Source organism: Leucoraja erinacea, chromosome 7, assembly GCF_028641065.1.
Source record: "Leucoraja erinacea ecotype New England chromosome 7, Leri_hhj_1, whole genome shotgun sequence".
NCBI classification, from domain to species: Eukaryota; Metazoa; Chordata; class Chondrichthyes; order Rajiformes; family Rajidae; genus Leucoraja; species Leucoraja erinaceus.
Window position 1 is genome coordinate 65,237,574 of NC_073383.1, and position 17,631 is coordinate 65,255,204.

General features: G+C 44.7%; 1 protein-coding gene across 1 annotated transcript in view; it reads right to left on the reverse strand.

Moving 5' to 3' along the window:
- The window catches only part of orc4 (origin recognition complex, subunit 4), a 99,795-nt gene that overhangs the window by 55,411 nt on the left and 26,753 nt on the right, over positions 1–17,631 (reverse strand). The window contains 1 exon segment of the mRNA XM_055638683.1: positions 9,781–9,871. Coding sequence (XP_055494658.1) covers positions 9,781–9,871 — 91 coding nt within the window.

Here is a 17,631-nt window from a genome sequence, read left to right on the forward strand (position 1 = left end):
TCATGTTTTGTTGATTGCTTCAGCAGTGACCAGATATGTCAAAAGGAATTTACTAGTATACCTACCTGGAGATCTTTTCCAATTTAATTTTATCTTGAATTATTCATACACCTGCACACTCAATACTGAGGAATCACAGTTGCATTTGAGGAAGGGGCGGCACTGGTGGCGCAGCAGTAGAGCCAGAGATCAGAGTTCGATCCCGACTACGGGCACTGTCTGTACGGAGTTTGTACGTTTCTCCCCGTGGCCGCATCTTCACCTAAATCTTCTGTTTCCTCCCACACTCCAAAGACATACAGTTTTGTAGGTTAATTGGCCTGGTAGAAGTGTAAATTGTCTCCAGTGCGTGCAGGATAGTGTTAATGTGCAGGGATCACTGGTCAGTGTGGACTCGGTGGGCCAAAGAGCCTGTTTTCACGCTGTATCTCTAAAATAACTAAAACAGTCAAGCATCTAGATTGTGTTATTCACAAAATTTGGGGTATTTGAAATTTGATCAGTTTGCATGGAATCCAGTGTGGTAATTAGAAATTGGAAAGGTTCTGCCTAGGCACTACAATTCCCCAGCTCAACACGATTCCCTTATCAAGTACTGGCTGAAAGATAAAAATAATTAGGGATGTTCAGCAATTTAAAAACATTAATTACATGGTAATCACACCGTCCAGTTACCATCCTGGAGTAACCTAGTCCTTTCATAGCTAGTAATGTGATGCTCTATGACTTATTAGGTCTAATCATTTGTTTGTAAACACTGAGGATTGGCTTTATCTCAATTTGTTTCAAATTCATTTTAATATCAGGTCAGGTCGGGGGAGTTCCCCCCGCCACGGGTACCATGTAATCCCGTGCCACCTGCTCCATGGTCGGATAGTCGGCGACTAAACCGCCTCCCCACCTGGTTTGCTAGGTGAGGAGGGGGCTGTGGACCCCCAGCAGGACCAAACACAAAACCTGTCAAAGGGCGGATGAGCTTCTAGCGAGCCAACGGCCATCAACACTTCAGTAGAAGTTGCGATCACTGTCGTACATAACATTGTAAGGAATGATGACAAGGCACACACACCAAAATCCTATACTTCCAGCGGCGGAAGTCCACCGGAACTGGAGGACAGCATGGTGCGTCCATTGGAAACCAGCACCACTGCGTTGCTAATGTTTTCAACGATGATAAATGAATTTTAATAAAAAATAGAATCACTTCACTGGGCAGTTGAATCACAGCTTTGGCAATAATGATGCCAGTAGTTGTTGTCATTGGGGGTCAGGATCATATCTCAGCAAAAAATCAGATTTATTTTCAATAGGGGAAGTTTAAAGAAATACTAGTATTTAATGTAGGGCAGCAAGAACCCTTAGTTAGGAGAGTTTAAAGAGGATGGCGTTTGGAATCTAGAGGAAGCCTCCTGCGGAAGTCAGATCACAGATGTAGAATTGACCAATACAATTTCTTCCATTTAAAAGAAATGCCAGTGGACATAATTCATGCCTTAATTTTCCTTCCTCTACCCACGGCCAGTAACTGTGATTTCTTTGATATTTCTACAAATTTCACAATTGTGTACATCTATTTATGACTTTAAATGCCAATGTAGATGGTGTGATTAGTCAGTTTGCAAACAACATAATAATTGGTGGACTCAAAGATAACGAAGAGGATCGTTGAAAGATACAATGGGGACATCCAAAGATACATCAGCTGGAATATTGGGTGGAGTGGCAGCAGGTGAAATTTAAAGACACATTCAAGGCAAGGTGAGGTAATAATACTTTAGGATGTGAAATTCTGTGGGGGCATGTGGAGTAAAAATCAGGGATCACCAGCGAACTGATGTACAGCGATATTGAGATGCACGTCCCTAGATCCCTGAAAGTGGTGGCACAAGTGGACAGGATAGAGAAAAAGGCATCTGGCATGCATGTAGTTATAGCCGAGGTATTGAGTACAAGAGTTGGGATGCCCTGTTGTGATTGTACAAAACATTGGTTAGATTGCACTTGGAGTGTTGTGAACAGATCTAGTCGTCACACTATAGGAAGGATGTGGTAGCAATAAAAAGGACAGAAGGGATTCGCCAGAGTGTTGCTTGGTATGGAAAGATGCAGTTATAAAGAGAGTTTGGAAAGGCCATGTTTATTCTCACTGGAACATAAGGGCAGTGACCTTACAAAAGATAATAAAATTATTGAGGAGCATTGGCAGTATAGACAGTCAAATCTTTTCCGAGGCAGGGGAGCCTGGAACTCGAGATGTAAAGTAAGGTGGGAGAAATTTAAGGAGATCTGAGGGCTGTTTTTCTCACATGAACGGTGGTAAATATTTGGAATGAGCTGCCAGGGAAAGTGGGGAGGCCAAATACTTATACAATGTTTTAAAGGCATTTGGCTAGATTCTTGTAAAATAATGAAATAGAGCAATAAAAGTCTAACACAGGCAAATGACATTAGTGCAGAAAGGTATCCCAGCATGGACAAGGTAAGTCATAAGGGCTAGTTCTGTGCTGTGCGTTTCCATGATTCCAAGTTGCTTTTAGTTCAAGTATAATTCTTTGCATAATCTATTTGATTGGGTCACGTTCCCTCATATTAACCAAGGAGGTTTGCCCCAATTATAATTTACCTGAATGTTTAAAATATCGGACAAACTGTCTATTTAAACAAGGGATTTAAAAGCCATCACACCAGTGGTCTGTGCCAATAACAGACTTGTTAAAGCAGGCTTGGCCAAAAGTACAATTTCCTATTCGAATAAAACATAGTTGTAATAGCGGTATGCCGCATACGACCATTCTCTGTCTCATTATGATGCTCCTCCAACACTTATTCAAATGGCTCTTTTTTTTTGGAATAGATGAAATTCAAAATTTACTGTATCCTTTAAATGCTTCCCAGCTTCATCTTTGCAGTAAATCAGTGCATTTGTCAACTATTTAATGGTTATTGAACACCATGAAGTTATACTTTTTTAAAAATTTAATAAGGCATAGGCAAAATATTTTGATCCATGAAGTAATATCAGTGTTATATTAAACTGGATCCATCCAGCAAAAATAAACACACAAATTCACTGCTTAAACTTTGGAAACAATAATTGTTAATTTTAAATGATTTTCTTTCACTGCACATGCCAATATTTTTCAAGCAACTTTATACGAAACCCTGGCCAAAGAAAAGGAAGCACAAGAAACAAGTTATTTTGACGTGAGGAATGTCAAGTGAAAGTAAACACAAATGCTTTTGATGGAAATACATTTTCTTTTTTGCAATTACAGACTATTTAAATGATTAATAATTTCTTAAAAGATCAACCATAATCGTATCAAGTGGGCGACTTGCCTCCAGAAGCCCAATGACCTGCTCTTGCTCCTTTTTTTGTGTTTCCATGTACAATACTTGTCCTCTTTCCACTCTTTTCAACCAAGATTGAAATACATTCAGGCAATAGTAGAGTGTGTTAAAGAGGAGATTAAAACAGTATGTCAAATTAATCAGCTGAAGCATGGTCCACTGGTTGTATGGAATGCACACATTTGTTTCCTTGGAAGCTCAACTGCGAGTGAGTAGTTTCAAAAGTGGAAGTAAATAATTGTAACAAAGACATCATTAGCATGTAAATCAGTGCTGCCATAAGCAAAATCTGCAGAGTGCCAGATTTTGTTAAAAAGTGAAGAGCATGCTTGAGGATATAAAATGGAGCTGGCAGGCAAAGTGAAGGAACATTCCAAGAGATTCGTACATACTAAGAGTAAAATGATTGGCTAGGGAAAGGATAGGTCCTCTTAAAGATCAATTTGGTGGTCTTTGCGTTGAACCACAAGAGATAAGGGAGATATTAAATGAATACTTCTCATCTTTTTTTGCTGAGATCATAAAATAGTAAGATTAAACGAGAACTTACCAGTTTGAAGTTTGATCTGTATTTTATGAGGAGTTACGATGAGGGATTACGTAAAGAACCCGCTCAGCACGCATGCGCGGCATACTTCAAAGCAGCGGTATGGAATCACAGATAGACACAGTTATTGAAGTAAACATAGTAAAGACAAGGAGACATCAGTTTATCAGTTTGACCCACATTATTGAGGGTGGGAGCGGAGGGCACGTAATCCCTCATCGTAACTCCTCATAAAATACAGATCAAACTTCAAACTGGTAAGTTCTCGTTTAATCTTACTATTTTACTTCGGAGTCACGTGAGTGATTCCGTGAAGACTTCAAAGCTCTGTGATTTCAAACCGTGTAACAGTTATTACTTCACGCACTGCCGAAGTCCTTGAGGGAGGAAGTGTGTTATCGTAATCAACCAATGAATCTGTTTGTAGAAAAACACAATGGTATTTTTTAACAATAACAACAAAGAAATTAAATTGCTCCCCTGGGCTTAAATTAAATATTTGCAGTCTGTAAAATCTTTCCTGCAAATAAAACAGGTTTTGCCAACGGCTTATTATAAAATTTTCTGAACGGTCTTTCCCCCACCATCCTGCTGTAGCCAGGATGTGGTCTATAGGCACGTCCATTCTTTTAGCCGTCGACGTGGATGCTGCCCTGGTGGAATGAAATTTGTACATGTTAGTTTTTATCCCAGCAGCTTTTAGCACCTGCTTGAGCCATCTTGAAATGGTTTGGCTCGTCACCCGACCATAAGGTTTTTTATGACTGACCCACAAGGCTTTTCATCTCCCTCGAATATTTTGGTTGTGTCTATGTAGGATAGTAGGGTCATGGCACATAACCGTGTTTCTGGCGGGTAAGCCCGGAATTCCACGACTGGATTAGGTGTTCCTGGTCTGCTCTGTTTGATCATTCCCTGGATAACGACAGAGATCTGGTCTGGAGCTGTGAGCATGGTGTCCAGTCGCAATAAGTGTAGTGACTAGACCCTCTGTGCAGATACAAGTGCCATTAACATGAGTGTTTTGAGCATAGATTGTTCCAGGTTGAGGGATCTGGCTGGTGGCCATCCCCTGAGGTATGTCAGGACCACACTGACATCCCATGATTGGGTGTACCTTGGTCTAGGGGGTTAGAGTTGTAAATACCCTTAATTAGTTTGACCACCAGCGAATGGGACCCCATGGCCTGTTGTCCTGGAGCTGGTTTTAAATAGACAGGCAGGGCACTTCTAGCTGTGTTGATGGCTCTGTAGCTGAGTCCTTCATCGTGGTGAAGGTTCGCCAGGAATTCCAGTACGTTGATAACTGTAGCGGTTGAGTAGGTGGCCCCTGTATCCAAGCAGTACTTCTCCCATTTTTTGATGCTGGACAAGTGCTGTTTTTTAGTGGATGTTCGGAGGGATGCTGACATAGTGTCGACGGTTTGTTCTGATAATCCCAGTCCCAGAAGTGGTTTGTGCAGAATCTACAACCCAGGAGTTTGATTTTTTCATGGCACGGGTGGCTTGTGCCCGACACTGGGTGTTAATAACTCTGGGTCACTGGGGAATACCATCGGAGTTTCAACAACCATGTCATAGAGTATTGGGAACCATGGCTGCGTAGGCCAGTCGGGTACTATCAAAATACCTGAAGCAGAGTCCATTTGTATTGTGCGTAGTCCCCGACTGATGAGGCAGAAGGGAGGAAATGCATAGAAGAAGAATTTCCCCAATCCAGCGCGAACGCATCTACCGCTGCTGCCTCAGGTCTGGTTCCCAAGCAAGATACATAGGTACCTGGTGATTTAGCCTGGATGCAAATAAATCGATATCTGGCGTGGCCATATTGCTTGATAACTTTTGCGGGGGGGTTTTAACATCCATTCGATGTTGTCATTAAATTTACGTGGCCTGGTGTCTGCCACTGCATTTAGCTTACCTGGCAGGTAAGTTGCTGATAGCCAAATATGTCTTTTGACACACCATTGCCAAATTGTGTTGACCAACTTGTCGCATGATACCGATTTTATGCCGTCCATATGGTTAATGTAGGCCACCACCGTAGTATTTATCTATTTGTAACCGTACATGCAAGTGATGCATATTTGTGCATATGCTTTAAACCATAAAAGTCACCCATCTCTAGATAATTAATGCCCAGTGTAAGTGGTAATGATGACTCCGGGTTAGTCCATCTATTACCTGTGCTAGATATAGAGTTAGTTGCTCCCCAGCCTTGAGCACTGGCATCTGTTTGGATAACTAACATAGGGTTAGTGATGATAATAGGGCTGTAAACTATGCCAAACGTTTTTTGCCCACCACTGTAATTCTGATATTGCTTCAGTGGGTAACTTCATGACACGATCATAATGACCTGTATGTTGTTTTTGGTGCAAAGGTCCAAATTATGTAGCCGGAAAATGCTGCTACCATTTTTCCAATTACTCTGTTACTTGTTGAGTAGTTGGTAGTTTGTTGACCATTAAATTGTTGCATGATTGTGCCAATTCAACTATTTTGTCTCTTGGCAATGTTACAGTCACGTAGGTGAATTAATTGTGAAGCCCAAGTAGTCCATGATTGTGGATGGCTTCAACTTAGATTTATCTGGATGTAAGACAATCCCAGGGTTTCGAATAACTGTTTTGTAGCAGACACAGCTAACATAGTCAATTCCATGGTCTTGCCTACCATTTAAGACATCATCAAGATATGCCATGACAATATGTTTTTGTCTTCTGAATATTGCCATATTAGTGTCTTGGTGAATAATCTTGGGCTGATGTGAACCCATTGGGTAACGCTTTAAACTGCTATAGCTGCCCCATCCAGGTAAATTTCAGGTATCTGCGATGATCCTTGTGAATGGTACTAAATAGTAAACATCTTTAAGATCAATACTTGCCATGAAGTATCATTTGGAATGTAGTTGTTTGGCAGTAACAACTGTTTCCATTTTGAAATGTATATACTTAACAAACATATTTAGTGAAGTTAAGTCAATGATGATGCGACATCCACCATCTTGTTTGGCTTTAGTGAATATATTGCAAGGGTTCAGGTTTTCCCATGATACCCTTTGTAATTAGTCTCACCAGTTCAGCTTGTCCCTCTCGTTTCTATAACGGAGAGGGGAAAATACCCTCTGGGGTGAATGTTGACCTGGTGGCAATTTTTCTAGTATGAATTGTATTTGTATCCACTAATGCCATTGAGTATATACTGATCACTCGTGATAGACTCCCGTGTGTTAGTATTACTCTATATGCTGGTAGGAACCAGACCCACCTACCTCCATGGTTATGGGTATTCTTCTGTTTCCTGCCGGTCCAACGAGTGTTGCACGTCGTCTGACGTGGCGGTGACGTTGGGGGGTGGCACATTTTCCATGGGGTCCGCTCTGGGCCCTGGTCTAAAGAAGACTTTCGGTGATAGAATGCGGACCCCGAGCTTTCATCAGTCCATATGGTAGACCCATATGGACGGATGGGACGTCGCTCTGCCTGCCCTCATGAGACCGAAAGCTTGGGGTGGCCTCTGGAGATTGAGAGGGGGGATCTTATGAAACTTTTTTGGTTTTTGCTCCCGATGTTCCCGGGTCACAGCTTAAGGATAAGGGGGAAATCCTTTCATGAGAACCACACAGAGAGTGTTAATCTCTGGAACTCTCTGCCACAGAGGGTAGTTGAGGCCTTCATATGCTTAGATGTGGCCCTTGTGGCTAAGGGGATTTTGTACCTGAGTTGGATGATCAGCCATGATCATATTGAATGGCTGGCTCATGGTGTTTCTATATATCCTTCATATGCTTTGTGGGTTTTTGCCAGAGAGCAGTGGGTCTGGCTCAGTTGCTGGGGTTTTGCACAACCCCGCAAATTTAGGATTTTATGGCAGGCCTTATGATTTGTTTACAAAGGTTGTGGTCATCTCCATATTGGTCCACGGACCGAGCAGACGATCTGATGGCTGACGTCAGGAGCCTGAGGACCGCTGCAGTTTTAGCTCCTGGTTCCAAATATTTGCCCCAACGTGCCCCCACTTTTGGCTGTTTACAGCCGGCACTTTAAGGGACTCACAGTTCTCTGGAGCTGTATACCTCATTGACCACCTCTCCTGTAGGGCCTTGAAAGGCCTCCTGCACATGGGGTTGCCACGTAGCGGTCCACCACACCTAGCAGCTCTTCCTGTTCCTGCACCCCTTGCATACTCCCGAGATCTTCAGCCATCGTCCCCTCTTCTTGACCAGCCCAGTCCTGGTCACCAAAGCTACCCTCGGGTAAGGAGGAAGCAATGGACAGTGCAGAAGGCACTGTGGAGGTAGTGCCTGAACTCCCCCCTGCGAGAGCGCCCCTCACGAAGCGCGTCTCGCTGGAGCTCCTGCTCCAGGAGCCGCTCCAGCGGCTCAGGCGGCTGTCTCTCCCCCAAGCGGGTGGAGAGACGTCCCCGTCCGACAAGTCGGAAGCCACCGGCCGGACGCCTCTATCGTGGCTTTACTTCCAGCCCGCTGCTCAGGCGCTAGCGGGCTGGCCTCAGACGCGGTGTCGGGGAATAGCGGAGGCCGGGTAAGCGGTCCTACCGCCTTGTTGCTGCCCCCCCCCCCTGCCCCCCACTCTTCCGTGGCTTGGGGAACAGGTTTGTTCTAGAGCCTTTCTTCTCTGCCTGAAAGCAGAAGGCTCCTCCTGTGAAAGAAAAACCCAACCTCAGAGCTTACCTGATGGTCCGTTTCTTTCACCCCGTAGCGGGAGCGCCTGACTACCCCGGAGTCTAAGGGGGGGGCCGCTTGCGTCTGGACTGGCACCGGCGTAGCACCCTGTCTGTGGACCGCAGTGTGTGCGGTCCTGGTGGCGTCTCTCCCCCTTCCGTGAACGGAACGCTCCTTGCCCGGAGTGCAACGGGGGCCGCTTGCATCTGCTGCTTTGCTCCACCTGGAGCAACAAACAGACGCGAGTCGCTGGTTAAACTGAAGGTAAATACTTACCTAAAGCTTCCTCTTTCAGGCTTGTGACGGGAGCGCCTGACTCCCGCCTGCCGCTGTTGCCTGCTGAAACGTAATGCCGCGCATGCGTGCTGAGCGGGCTCTTCACGGAATCACTCACGTGACTCCGAAGTAAAATCTAAAGATTTGAGGCAAAGCAGTTGTGATGTCGTAAATCAAATACGAATTAACAAAGAGGTTGGCTTTCAAAGGCAGGGAAGATGCAAGTAATTTATATTTTTCAATTCATTGAGTTAGTAAATCTGTTGAACTGTCATGATCTTTGATTGTATATAATTATTTTGTTTTAAAGTAATATTTTAAACAATTAATAGTACATAGTAGCACATTAAACTTCTAAAGCTGAATTGAATGTTTATGAATGTTAGCGACATTTCACAATGATTCAAACGTTAGACACTTTTGTCAGAGTGTTCGCCTCCAGATATGGTTTAGGCAGCTGTGAAAGCATTTGTGTGCACAGAACGTCATGGTTGAATGGCCCTCTTCAGTCTGGATAACAAAATACGCAAGATAAAATGTGTAGGAAGGAACTGCAGATGCTGGTTTAAACCAAAGATAGACACAAAAAGCTCGAGTAACTCAGCGGGACAAGCAGCATCTCTGGCGAGAAGGAATGGGTGACGTTTTGGCCAGAGACCCTTCTTCAGACCGAAACGTCACCTATTCTTTCTCTCCTGACTGAGTTTTTTGCGTCTATCTTCTAGATAGCAAAATATTTTACCTTCCAGTGATTAGCAATGGCTCAAATAAAAAAAGACAAAACTCAGAGCAAGAAAGCTACTTTCTGCCTAGTCAGACTATCCCCTAATACTTGAGCCCTTCTCTCCATCCCAGTCTGAAATAAAATATTTCATCAATGAGAATTCTACAAAGAACAGGTAACTCGCAAAACTCATACCATCGTTTTTCCTGATCCTCTGGGACCGACAATTAGGAGAGAGTTGCTTTCTCCATGAATAGCTGTTTGTTTTAGAAGATCCATCAAATTTCTGAAAAACAGTGGTAGTAAATAACAAATTTACATACAATATGCAAATACTGTTTCACAACGTATTTGGTTTCCCTAGGATTAACCATATAACATATAACAATTACAGCACAGAAACAGGCCATCTCGACCCTTCTAGTCCGTGCCGAACACATAATCTCCCCATGTCCCATATACCTGCGCTCAGACCATAACCCTCCATTCCCTTCCCATCCATCCATATAACTATCCAATTTATTTTTAAATGATAAAAACGAACCTGCCTCCACCACCTTCACTGGAAGCTCATTCCACACAGCTACCACTCTCTGAGTAAAGAAGTTCCCCCTCATGTTACCCCTAAACTTCAGTCCCTTAATTCTCATGTCATGTCCCCTTGTTTGAATCTTCCCTACTCTCAGTGGGAAAAGCTTGAACAGTACATCCTCATACTTTATATTTTCTCTTACCCTGCTGAATTTCAGTTCTGTTTTATTTCTTTGCACTTCAGTCGCTTGTGTTAGTAAAGTATTGTGTTAGTGGCTGTAAAGTATTCATGGAGGTAAAGTTTTGGTAAACGAGGGATGTAGACAGGGCTTTAAACTAAATAATGGAAGGGGTGGGGGTGGGGGAGGGGGGGAAGGGTTCAACAGATTGGCTACGAATAATAAGTTAAAGACAAGGAGAGCACAGGAGATGTTACCAAAGTCTCCAGGATAGGAAAAAGAACAGGAAGTTTAAAAAGGGATGAGTCTGATGTCAGACAACATGGGGACTATTTTGAGAAGATGAGTAGTAAATAACTGAGGCTGTTATATCTCAATGCACACAGTATACAAAACAAGGTGGATGAGCTTACAGTTAGAAATCGGCCAGTACAAAGTTGAGGACATCAGTCATGATTGAAAGAGGATCAGCCGGGATCTGAATATCCACGGATACACATCTATCGAAAAGGCAAGAAGGTGTGTAAAAACACCCTGTAGGGAGTTATATACAGATTTTGAAATAGTAGGCAGAGTGTAGGGAACAAATTACATGAGGAAATAGAAAGGCATGTAAGAAATTGTATATTGGTCATGGGGGATTTCAAGTAGATTGGTAAATTCAGGTTGGTACTGGATCCCAAGAGAAGGAATGTTTGCCATGTCCACAAGATGACTTCATAGAGTAGCTTGTGGTCGAGCCCATGAGGGGAAGGGCAATTCAGAATTTGGTGTTGTGCAAGAAACCAGACTCAATTAGGGAGCTTAAGGTAAAAGAACCCCTAGGAGGCAGTGATCACAATATGATAGAATTCAACCTACAATTTGAGAGGGAGAACCAAAAATTGGATGCAAGTTCGAAGAAGAATGTGGGAACAGAGAGATCTGGGAGTTTAGATGCATAATTTGTTGAAAGTGGCATATTGCAAAGAAATTGGTTTAGAAACATACAAGATCTTGGGCTTTATAAATAAAAGCACAGAATATTAGAGCATTGTCCCAAGATGGCGCCTGCCTGCGGCGACTTTTGCGGAGCACCAGAACATAAAAGGTTCACTTACAACTTCCGTCAAGTCACCTGGATCAGGGAAACGGCAGAAATCCGTGCCGTTTCGGACAAGCTGCTTGGGCACCTGAAGGCTCTGGCAATTTTGCGATCTCCCGCAGGTGCGGGAGCCCTGGACTTTGAACTTTCCCACGCTCGCGGGAAAACACCGACCCAAACTAGGAACACAGGTACGGTACTTGGAAACTCCGGGATGACCTCCAGAGCCGACGGGCTGGAGCTTCCAGGAACAATGAAACTGGAGCTGCCGACATTGAGGGTATCCCCGTTCGTTACGGAGCTGGAGCTGCCATCTGTGAAGGAATCCCCGTTCCAGCGCAGGTTCGCAGAAACAGCAGGTACAGTAAACACAGTACCTGGAAACAAAGTGGAGGCCTCCAATGTGTCCGGAAACATGGCCGACGGGCAGGACTTCAGGTCAGACATAAGTGCAGGGGACTTCAACCCCCTCTCCCTACTATCCAACTGGCCAATGAATAGTCCCTTGAAAATAAAGTGGAGGACATAAGGGCAAGACTGCTTTACCAAAGGGAGCTGAGGGAATGCTCTGTGTTCTGTTTTACAGAGACATGGCTCACCCCCAGCTCCCCAGACTCAGCCGTCCAGCCTGAAGGGTTCTCCATCCACCGTATGGACCGTACCCTGGCATCTGGGAAAGGGAGAAGAGGGTGCGTCTGCCTCATGGTCAACTCTGCGTGGTGCTCAGACGTGGCAGTCCTATCCAACTCCTGCTCTCCACAGCTGGAACATCTGGCGGTGAAGTGCCATCCCTTCTACCTCCCAAGGGAATTCACCTCCATCATCCTGACTGCGGTCTACATCCCACCCCAAGCAGACGTCCGTCTGGCACTGGAGGAGCTGCACGCCGTGGTCAACAAACACCAGACGTCTTACCCCGAGGCATTTACCACCATTGGAGGGGACTTCAATAAGGCAAACCTCAAGAAATCACTCCCTGGCAGCAGCGGCTCGCCTGCAGTCCGTTTGTTTTTACTTTTTTGTGTTGTTTTTTTCGTTTTGTCTAGTTAAATTTTTGTTTTTTAGGTTGTATTTATGTGGGGGGGGGGGGGGGGGGGGGGGGGGGGGGGGGGGGGGTTGAAACGGGGCTTGCTGTCTCTCCCTTCGGGGGAATGCGACTTATTTGGCGTATCCCCCTTTTCTGCCTCCGTCTGCGCTGAGGCCTAATGGCGGAGCTGGCGACCTCGAGACTCCGGAGGCAGCCCGTCAGGACTTGCCCTGGGCTCGGTCCCGTGAAGGCGGCCCGGCTCGGGGCTGGAACGGCGCTCCCGTGAGGGGCTGTGATGCTCCCGTGAGGGCAGCCTGGCGCGGGGCTCAGACTCTCCCGTGAGGGGCTGTGGCGCTCCCATCGGGGCAGCCCAGCTCGAGGGATGTACGGCACTCCCGTCGGGGCGGCCCAGCTCGAAGGTGGAAAGGCACTCACGTGAGGGCGATCCGGCTCGGGGCTGGAACGGTGCTCCGGTGGCTGGGACGGCGTTCTGACGGTGGTGACCTGAGTCCGGGGTTCAGCTGCGGGCCAGTGGCTGCGTCCGCTGGACTGGAGGGCGGCAGCTTCGACCACCCCGGGCGGTGTTTGAGCCGGCCTGTTTGCGGGGTTCGGTGAGCCGCGGGACTGTTTGTACCATCGCCCGGTGGGGTATCGCCTCAGCGCAGAGAGAGAAGAGGAGGGAAGAGACTGCAGCCCTAAGATTTTTGCCTCCACCACAGTGAGGAGGTGCTTGGAGGACTCACTGTGGTGGATGTTAATTTATGTTTATTGGTGTTTATTATTGTATGTATGACTGCAGGCATGAAATTTCGTTCAGACCGTAAGGTCTGAATGACAATAAAGGAAATTCTAATTCTAATTCTAACTTCCTACAACATGTCTCCTGCTGCACCAGAGGACCAAATACCCTCGACCACTGCTACACCACCATCAAGAATGCCTATCGCTCTATCCCTTGCCCTCACTTCGGTAAATCGGACCATATCACGGTGCTGCTTCTTCCTGGGCAATGTTCAAGGACTCGGCAACGGACTTGAACGAATACGCCACAGTCGTTACAGACTTCATAAAGAAATGTGTGGTGGACTGCATCCCTACAAAAACCTTCCGAGTGTTTCCCAATCAGAAACCTTGGATGAACTTTGAGATCCAAACTCTTCTGAAGACCAGACACCGGGCATTCATGTCTGATGATGCAGTGGTCTACAAGAAGCCCAGATACGACCTTGGTAAGGCCATCAAAGAGGCCAAAAGGGTCCTGCTCCAAACTGGAGGATGAGACAGATGTTCGGCAGCTGTGGCAGGGCCTGAATGCAATCACCTCCTACAAGGCAAAACCAGGAGGCAGCTCGAATGTCGGCGAAACATCACTCCCTGACGACCTCAACGCGTTTTACGCATGCTTTGATAGGGAGAATACTGATGTGCCATTACGAGCCCCCATTCGCTGTGATGGTATTTCAGTCTCAGTCACAGAGGCCGACGTCAGGAAATTCTTCAGAGGGGTGAACCCTCGAAAAGCGTCTGGACCTGATGGCTAAAAACCTGTGCGGAACAACTGGTGGAAGTTTTTACGTTCATTTTCAATCTCTCACTTCTGAGGTCTGAGGTCACCACCTGCATTAAAAGGGCATCAATTATACCAGTGCCCAAGAAGAGTAAGTTAACGTGCCTCAATGACTATCGACCAGTGGCATTAACGCCTGTGGTGATGAAGTGCTTTGAGAGGTTGATCATGGCGCAAATCAACTCCTACCTCGACAAAAACCTGGACACACTGCAGTTCGCTTACCTCCACAACAGATCAACGGTGGATGCGATCTCGCTGGCCCACCACTCCGCTCTGGACCACTTGGACAACAAAAACTCATATGTCAGGATGTTATTCATTGTCTGAAGAAGGGTTTCGGCCCGAAACATCGCCTATTTTCTTCGCTCCATAGATGCTGCTGCACCCGCTGAGTTTCTCCAGCATTTTTGTGTACCTTTGATCTTCCAGCATCTGCAGTTCCTTCTTGAACACTGTTATTCATTGATTACAGCTCGGCATTTAACACAATCATCCCCTCCAAGGTGGTTACCAAACTCGCAGAACTGGGTCTCTGCACATCCCTCTGCAATTGGATCCTCGACTTCCTCATTCACAGACTACAGTCTGTTCGTATTGGTGGAAATGTGTCAGCCTCGATAACAATCAGCACGGGAGCACCTCAAGGTTGCGTGCTCAGCCCCCAGCTGTATTCACTCTATAGTCATGACTCCGTAGCCGGTCATAGTGCGAACTCCATCATCAAGTTCGCTGATGACACCACTGTTGTGGGACGTATCACTGATGGGGATGAGGCAGAGTATAGAAGAGAGATAGAGCGACTGTCCATATGGTGCCAGTACAATAACCTGGCCCTCAACACCAGCAAAACCAAGGAACTGATTGTGGACTTTGGAAGGAGTAGGATGGGGACCCACAGTCCCGTTTATATCAACGGGTCGATGGTTGAAAGGGTCAAGAGCTTCAAATTCCTGGGCGTGGACATCTCTGAAGATCTTTCCTGGTCCGACAATACTGATGCAATTATTAAGAAAGCACTTTAGCGCCTCTACTTCCTGAGAAAATTACGGAGAGTCGGTTTGTCAAGGAGGACTCTCTCTAACATCTACAGGTGCACAGTAGAGAGCATGCTGACCAGTTGCATCGTGGCTTGCTTTGGCAACCTGAGCACCCTGGAGAGGAAAAGACTACAAAAAGCAGTAAAAACTGCCCAGTCCATCATCGGCTCTGACCTCCCTTCCATCGAGGGGATCTATCGCAGGCTGCCAGCATCAAGGACTCACATCATCCTGGCCACACACTCATCTCCCCGCTACCTTCAGGTAGAAGGTACAGGAGCCTGAAGACTGCAACGACCAGGTTCAGGAATAGCTACTTCCCCACAGCCATCAGGTTATTAAACCTGGCTCGGACAAAACTCTGAACATTAATAGCCCATTATCTGTTATTTGCCCTTTATCAGTTTATTTATTCATGTGTGTATATATTTATATAATGGTATATGGACACACTGATCTGTTCTGTAGTCATGCCTACTATGTTCTGTTGTGCTGAAGCAAAGCAAGAATTTCATTGTCCTCTCAGGGACACATGATAATAAACTCTCTTGAATCTTGAATATACAGAGGACGCATGATGAACGTTGATTAAAAAATACGGATTCAGCCACAACTAGAGTTGGCTACACATCTAGTTCTGGGCATCAAATTTAGAGTGCAGAAATAATACCAAAATAATTCCAGGATCAAGGTTGTTATTTACCTTGGAACAGGGCACCCAACAAAATAATTTTAGAATCATGAAGAGAACAGTCAAAAGGAAAAAACTATTCTTATTATCAGAGGTGCCGAGAACTAAGGAAGATAGAATAAAGATGATTGGCAAAAGAACCAATACAAACAGGAGAAAAATCATTTTTGTTTTCATGCAGCAGGTGCTTAGGATCTGGGTTGCACTGCTGGGAAAGAATGAGAAGCATAGCATATTCAATTGAATCATCCAAAAAGAAGCTGGAAGTCAATAGAGCTCAATTTATGATGGACATTAAATTCCAGAATTAAACTGAGAAATACACACTGACTTTCACTTCTGAATCTTCTACCATAATGTCAGTTCCAAAACAAAAACTGAAAGATTTACAATTTGATTTTAATAAAATACTGAACAAATACTGATCTGTCATAAATGAGTGGAGAATGTCTTTGTGTGGAGTTGGATAAGATGGAGCACATCGAAATGTGAACATTTATGGCAGATTAATTACATCAGTTTATATTATTTATATAAATTTATTGAAAAAGGTCACCAGGTTATAGGAAAAATCTACAGATTAAAAGCAGAAAATTCTGTAAATGCTCAGCAGCTGAGGCAGTGCTTGTAAAGATAGAAAGTTGAAACCATTTTTTTTGCCATTATCATTGGAAATTATCCATTTTGATCAGGAATTCAAAAATAAAACAAAGTACATTAAACTTAAGGGAACGAAAGGTTAAACATGATCAGTTATACATTTGCATCATGATTTAGTACGGAACAAGAACACAAGAGGCTGCAGAGAGCAGACAAAAGCATCTACACAAGGCTTTTCCTCAAGGAGGTGGCATCTATCATCAAAGATCCCCACCATTCAGGCCATGCCCACATCTCACCGAGTTGGAGGTACAGTAACATCAGATGCCGTACCTCCAGGTTCAGGAACAACTACTTTCCTACAGTCATTAGGTTCTTGAACCGACCTTCACAACCTTAATCCTACGGAATGCAACAGACCATCTCTTGCTTTACCGTGAACTTGTTTTCTAATTCCGTTCAGCACCAGTGTGTTTTTTGTTGTATGGTCTTTTATTTCTCCAAGATCTTGTCGAATTTATGTACAGTGCCCTCCATAATGTTTGGGACAAAGACACATCATTTATTTATTTGCCTCTGTACTCCACAAATTGAGATTTGTAATAGAAAAAAAATCACATGTTGTTAAAGTGCACATTGTCAGATTTTATTAAAGGCCATTTTTATACATTTTGGTTTCACCATGCCAAAATTACTATGTTTATACATAGTCCCCCCAGTTCAGGGCACCATAATGTTTGGGATACATGGCTTCACAGGCGTTTGTAATTGTTCAGGTGTGTAATAATTGCCTCCTTAATGCAGGTATAAGAGAGCTCTCAGCACCTAGTCTTTCCTCCAGTCTTTCCATCACCTTTGGAAACTTTTATTGCTGTTTATCAACATGAGGACCAAAGTTGTGCCAATGCAAGTCAACTAAGCCATTATGATCTAGAGAAACAAGAATAAAACTGTTTGTAACATCATCAAGAAGAAAGTGAGCACTGGTGAGCTTACCAATCGCAAAGGGACTGGCAGGCCAAGGAAGAACTCCACAGCTGACGACAGAAGAATTATTTCTATAATAAAGATAAATCTGTCCGACAGATCAGAAACACTCTTCAGGATTCAGGTGTGGATTTGTCAATGACCGCTATTCGCAGAAGACCAAGAACAGAAATACAGAGGCTACACTGCAAGATCCAAACCACTGGTTAGCCGCAAAAATAGGATGACTGGGTTACAGTTCTGCAAGAAGTACTTGAAAGAGCGACCACAGTTCTGGAAAAAGGTCTTGTGGACAGATGAGACGAAGATTAACTTATATCAGAGTGATGGCAAGAGCAAA